Source organism: Culex quinquefasciatus, chromosome 2, assembly GCF_015732765.1.
Source record: "Culex quinquefasciatus strain JHB chromosome 2, VPISU_Cqui_1.0_pri_paternal, whole genome shotgun sequence".
In the NCBI taxonomy this organism is placed as follows: Eukaryota; Metazoa; Arthropoda; class Insecta; order Diptera; family Culicidae; genus Culex; species Culex quinquefasciatus.
This window is the reverse complement of record NC_051862.1, coordinates 16,456,982-16,463,340: the sequence shown is the minus strand read 5'-3', so window position 1 is coordinate 16,463,340 and position 6,359 is coordinate 16,456,982. Positions and strand designations below refer to the sequence as shown.

At 50.4% G+C, this 6,359-nt stretch overlaps 1 protein-coding gene across 1 annotated transcript; it reads left to right on the top strand.

Moving 5' to 3' along the window:
- Positions 1-323: 323 nt before the first annotated feature.
- On the top strand, positions 324-5,644 carry LOC119767864. The gene is made up of 3 exons (XM_038257588.1): positions 324-506; positions 813-3,455; positions 3,521-5,644. The coding sequence occupies exons 1-3, from the start codon at positions 324-326 to the stop codon at positions 5,642-5,644; spliced, it is 4,950 nt and encodes a 1,649-aa protein (XP_038113516.1).
- The last annotated feature ends 715 nt before the right edge of the window (positions 5,645-6,359 follow it).

The window sequence follows — 6,359 nt, the reverse complement described above, 5'->3', positions numbered from 1 at the left end:
GCACACCTGTTAGACCCACAGGTAAAGCTAGAAGTATATGTCTACCGAAGCTTCATACTGTGGTACTACATAAGTTTCCCTCTATCGATGTTTGCCGCACTACTTGGTTGATTGGCTGGAGAGATCATTACGCCCACGCACGCACACACACTAATTTGTGGATCATTTCGTTGTTGGAGAGGACTGTACTGGATATTCAACTCGAGCCGGCCAGCACTGCTGTTAGTTGTCTAGGTAAAGCTACAGTATATGTCCGGTCGAAGTTGGACGTTTTTGAATACTACACCGTACATTCTCTCTCGTTACTATCATCAACAACAACAATGCCGCCGAAGATCGTGCCATCGACCTCCAAGGCTACCCTTAAACAACTTCAAACCAAACTGAAGAGTCTGCAGAGCTCGTTCAACATCATCGAAAAGTTCAAGAATGAGTTTAAGGAGGACACCACTGCCAACGAGATCACTGTCCGGCTTGAGCGGTTCGATGAATTGTGGGAGCGAATTGTTGAATGTTCTTCTGAAGTGGAATGCCATGACGATTATGTTGCGGTGGAAGGTGATCCATTCACAGTTGAAAGGTTGAAATTTGAGCAGACCTATTTCGAGGTCAAGTCGTTTTTGCTTGATAAAATCAAGGACATGCAAGATGGGTCTACACTAGATCAAACAACTCGAACTGCTGATTCTTCGTTTCATGCTGTTCAAGACCACGTTCGCCTACCGCAAATCAAGCTTCGCACTTTCGACGGGAACATCGATGAATGGTTCAGCTTCAGGGATCTCTATTCATCTCTTATTCACTGGAAGCAGGAACTACCTGAGGTGGAGAAATTCCACTATCTCAAGGGATGTTTGGAGGGAGAAGCGCGATCACTAATCGAGCCAATCAAGATCACCACACGAAACTACCAAGTTGCTTGGGACTTGTTGCTGAAGCGGTACAACAACAGCAAGCTGCTGAAGAGGAGACAGGTTCAAGCCCTTTTCAAGCTACCTGTTCTCACCAAGGAATCGATTACGGAATTGCACAGGACGCTCGACAGCTTTCAGAGGACGGTGCAATCTCTGGATCAGATTGTCCAACCTGCGGACTATCGGAATTTGCTGCTGGTCGAGATTCTTAGCTCTCGTTTGGATCCCTACACCAGAAGGGGTTGGGAGGAGTACACGTCAATGCAGGAGAATGACACGCTGGTCAATTTGACGGATTTTATCCAGCGTCGCATTTCGGTTCTGGAATCACTTCCACCGAAATTATCCACTGGAACTTCAGAGAGCAAACAAGAATCATCCCAAGGATTTAAGAAGAAGCCGTTTCCTGTACACGTGAGCAACAACGCGGTACAGTCGACAACACAAAAGTGTCAGGCGTGTTCGGAGTCGCATTATCTTCACACGTGTCCGACCTTTACGAAAATGCCGATAAGCAACAGAGAGTCGCTGATTCGAAGCCACTCGCTCTGTCGGAACTGCTTACGAAGCGGACATCTCGCCAAGAAATGTCAATCCAAGTATTCCTGCTGGAAATGTAAGGGACGTCATCATACGATGCTGTGCTTCCAAGCGGAGGGAGCTGCCACGCAGAATCAGACGGGAAAACGGGTCTCGTCTGATGGGAGCGGTCCGTCGACCTCTAAGCCTAATGAAACTTCTGCAAACTCGGCGACTACGGACTCGACGTCATCCAACGCGGCTACCGGTCAGTCGTCTAGCATCCTCCTCGCGACTGCGGTTGTACTTGTCGAGGACAACGAGGGCAACATCGTCACCGCACGCGCGCTGCTGGATTCTGGTTCTGAATGCAATTTCATTGCGGAACGACTTTATCAACGGTTGAACGTGTCTATGCAAAAGGTTGACGTTTCGGTCGTTGGCATTGGACAAGCGGCCATGAAGTCCAAGCGGAGAATACAAGCTGTCGTAAAGTCTCGGACATCTCCCTACAATCAGGAGATGAGTTTTCTGGTATTACCGAAGGTTACTGTGAACCTACCCACGGTTTCCATCAACACTACGAACTGGAAAATTCCGGACAATGTTGAACTCGCTGATCCGACGTTCTTCCATTCACGGGTTGTGGATCTGGTACTCGGCATTCAACATTTCTTCAACTTCTTCCAAACGGGAAAGGCGATTCCGTTGGGCAACGAATTGCCACGACTCACCGACTCGGTATTCGGTTGGGTTGTTTCTGGAGAAGTGTCGTCACCATGTAGCTTGACGCAAATCACTTGCAACATGGCGATATCGGACAGCATGGAGGAGCTGATGTCCAGATTTTGGTCCTGCGAGGAAGTAGGAACTGGTAATATCTACTCCCCAGAGGAAACGCGCTGTGAGGACCAGTATGCACGCTCGGTTAGCCGCGCAGCGAACGGACGGTATACTGTAGGACTTCCTAAAAACGAACAAACCTGGGCTCAATTGGGAGAGTCCAGAACGATGGCTACCAGGCGTCTTCTAGGCCTGGAACGAAGACTTGCTCAGGACGCAGCACTTCGTAAGCAATACCAAGACTTCATGACGGAGTATCTGGAGCTTGGTCACATGAAGAAGGTGGAGGCGGGGCCAGCGAACGACTCCCCGCGGTGCTTCCTACCGCACCATCCAGTAGTAAGAGAAGAAAGTACTACCACGAAGGTGAGAGTAGTCTTCGACGCGTCGGCCAAGACGTCGACCGGGCTCTCTCTCAACGATGTTCTACTTGTTGGACCGACCATTCAACCAGATCTTCGAGATATTGTGCTACGGAGTAGAATGCGGCAGGTGATGGTTGTATCGGATGTGGAAAAGATGTTCCGCCAGATAGACATGGCGCCGGAGGATTCACCTTACCAGAGCATTTTGTACCGCTTCAACCCTGAGGAGGAAATCGCGACGTACGAGCTTACGACGGTGACGTACGGTACAAAACCGGCACCGTTTCTCGCCACTCGTACACTAAAGCAGCTAGCTCAGGACGAGCAGCAACGGTTTCCACTAGCAGCTCAAGCATTGGAAACGGACGTCTACATGGACGATGTCATTTCTGGAGCAGATGACGTCGCAACCGCTACCGAATTGAGGGCACAACTGGACAGTTTGCTGGGTTCGGGAGGTTTCAAGCTACGGAAGTGGGCGTCCAACGAGCCATCGGTACTACGTGGGGTAGCACGGGAGAATCTAGCACTTCCTGACGAGATCGATTGGGATCAAGAGGCGTCGGTCAACACCTTGGGTCTTAAATGGCTGCCCAAAACTGATTGCTTCAGGTTCAAGTTCAAAAATCCAGCGGTGACGCCGGGACAACCTCTAACTAAGCAGCTGATTTTGTCCATCATCGCAACCTTTTTTGATCCATTGGGACTCCTGGGCGCATCTCTGGTTCTGCTGAAGATGTTCATGCAAAAACTGTGGACGTTGCAGCGAGTGGATGGCACTCGGTACGATTGGAAGGATCCATTGCCTCCTACGGTGGGTGAGGAATGGCGGAAGCTAAGTCAACATCTAGGCGTACTCAACAACATCCGGATTCCGAGATGTACGGTAATCAAGGAGCAGTCGACATCCAAATTCACTGCTACACGGATGCCTCGGAGAAGGCGTACGGGGCATGTGTCTATATTCGGTCCAAGAATGTAGAGCGGAAGCTAGCAAGGCGGCTACTAACATCCAAATCAAAAGTCGCACCTCTCAAACAACAACCTCTACCTCGCCTGGAGCTCAATGGATCGGATCTAGGTGCAGATTTGGTAGAGTGGGTCATTCGAGTCTTTGGCAAACGGTTTCCAGTTTTTTTCTGGACGGACTCGACATGCGTTCTTCTTTGGCTCAAGAAACCTCCAAGCTACTGGCACACCTACGTCGGAAACAGAGTTGCTAGAATTCAACGGATTACGGAGGAACTTGGTGCTGTTTGGAACCACATACCAGGTGTCAGCAACCCAGCTGATCTCATCTCACGTGGTGTTCCACCGGAAGAACTAGAAGGTAATGAGATGTGGGAGGAAGGTCCTGATTGGGACGATGAGGAGCCAAGCAGTTGGCCAGCGCAGCCTGATCTGTCAGGAGAGGAAGCACCAGAAAGGCGACGTGTCGTGGCGGCATGCGTTGCAACAGTCGAGTTCATCGACATTCTGCTCTCAAGATTCTCCTCTTTCATCTCACTTATTCGAGCTGTGGCCCTGGCGCGACGGTTCACCCGTCGTTTCAACAAGGGAGCGAAGCAAACGTATGGATACGTCACACTGAAGGAGCTGAGGGAAGCGGAAGAAGTCATAGTCCGATTAGTTCAAAGAACCACATTTGCTGAGGAAATCGAAGATCTGTTAGCTGAGAAATCAGTCTCTGCTCACTCACGTTTACGCTGGTTCAACCCACACATCGACGAAGCTGGTGTGCTTCGAGTTGGAGGACGTTTGCAGCACTCGAAGGAACCGCCGGGGAGGAAACACCCTATGGTTCTCCCGGCAAAGCACAGGTTTACAGAACTTCTTTTCAAATACTACCACGTGCTACTGCTGCACGGTGGGCCCCAACTCGTGCTCACATCGGTTCGAGCAAAGTATTGGCCATTAGGTGGCAAGGACCTTGTGCGACTGGTCATTCATAAATGCAAGAAATGTTACCTAGCAAAACCAACTTCTATTCAGCAGCAGATGGGAAATCTGCCCAAGGCGAGGGTGACAATGTCACGACCTTTTTCTCAAACCGGAGTGGACTATTTTGGTCCGGTGTACGTGAAGGCTGGTCGAGGGCGTAAACCAACGAAGGCGTACGTGGCACTCTTTGTGTGCATGGCTACAAAGGCAGTGCACATGGAACTTGTCACCGATCTGTCTACGGAATGCTTTCTACAAGCACTTCGTAGATTCATTTCTCGGCGAAACCGTCCAACTGATATCTACAGTGACAACGGTACAAATTTCGTCGGGGCGAAGAATGTACTGGAGCAACTATTGAAGCAGCTGAAGGATGTCACACATCACGAGAAGATCGCAAGGGTTTGCGAATTCGAAGGCATCCGTTGGCACTTTAACCCACCCAGTGCACCACATTTTGGAGGCCTGTGGGAGGCAGCAGTGCGGTCGGCCAAGCATCACCTCCTGCGAGTTCTCGGCGAGAATTCAGCATCGTTTGAGGACTACAACACACTACTGACGCAGGTCGAAGCCTGCATGAATTCAAGGCCGCTAACTGCACTCTCCAACGATCCCACAGACCTCGAACCACTTACACCTGGTCATTTTCTGACCGGGGCATCGCTGCAAGCCTTGCCGGAACCTGATTACAGTCACATCCCTGGGAATCGACTGAACAGGTGGCAGATGGTACAGCAGCAAACGCAGAACTTCTGGAAACGCTGGCGATCGGAGTACCTTACGCAACTACAGAGCAGAACGAAGAACTGGCAGCATCCTAAGAAAGTGGAGGTGGGCAAGCTGGTCGTCATCGTTGACAACAACCAACCCCCAATGCGGTGGAAAATGGGTCGTATCCATGAGCTGCATCCTGGTGAAGATGGTGTTGTGCGCGTCGTGACGGTCAAAACAGCAACAAATCTCCTTCAACGTCCAGTTGCCAAACTTTGCATCCTGCCATCCCAAGAAGAAGACGAAGAAGAATCTTCAGCTCAGCCAGAAGCAACAGCGGTTGAGGAGTAGTGTCCAATCAGTCGAGCGTCGAGAGGGTTTCTGTTTCTTTATTTTCAGAAGTGTTCGAGCAACTTCAGGGTGGGTGAGGATGTCTGAGTGCGACGAAGCACGCAGCCACTGACCAGGGGTCAGTCGATTGGAGCCATTAGCCGAGGTTACTTCCCATCTCTTCTAATCACCTTGGCAACGGGAGCGACCATTGGGAGCGACTGGGAGCGACTGGGAGCGACTGAGAGCGATCTGCGAACGATCGAGAGGGCGATCGAGACTACGAGCGAGCAACTGATCGGAGCTGTAGTTCAGTTCCGCGCCGACCATACCCGCAGTCGGGCCTCAAAGGGAGGACCCCCGTTCAATTTCTATTTGTACCTAGTTATAAGAAGAAATATAGATGTTAATGTAGTCTAGTGTAAAAAAAGTGTTTTTGTACAAAGTTGTGCGTTTAATTTATTTAACCGGGTTGAAACTGAGCCCATCGGTGCTCCTGCTGGCCGCGCATCGGCTGAACCTGTTTCCTGCCCAATCCGGCCACACACGGCGGAATTATCGAGGTTTTTCACCCGACCGAGGAATCACCAACGCACTCAACGTCCGCCATCGCCGCCAACGGCGATCCACTCTGCGCTATCGAAGAAGGTGAGTTTGGAGGACCACTACAGGACTTAAAAAAAACTCTGCAACTTTTCCGAAGACATTAAAATTTAAAAAAAAAATCGCGAGATAC

Bases quoted from the DNA above. Each gene is read 5' to 3' on its own strand.
- LOC119767864 (XM_038257588.1), top strand. From the start codon at position 324: ATGCCGCCGAAGATCGTGCCATCGACCTCCAAGGCTACCCTTAAACAA. The intron at 507-812 runs GTTGAATGTTCT...CACTGGAAGCAG, and splicing joins ATGAATTGTGGGAGCGAATT to GAACTACCTGAGGTGGAGAA. The intron at 3,456-3,520 runs GTGGGTGAGGAA...CCGGATTCCGAG, and splicing joins AGGATCCATTGCCTCCTACG to ATGTACGGTAATCAAGGAGC.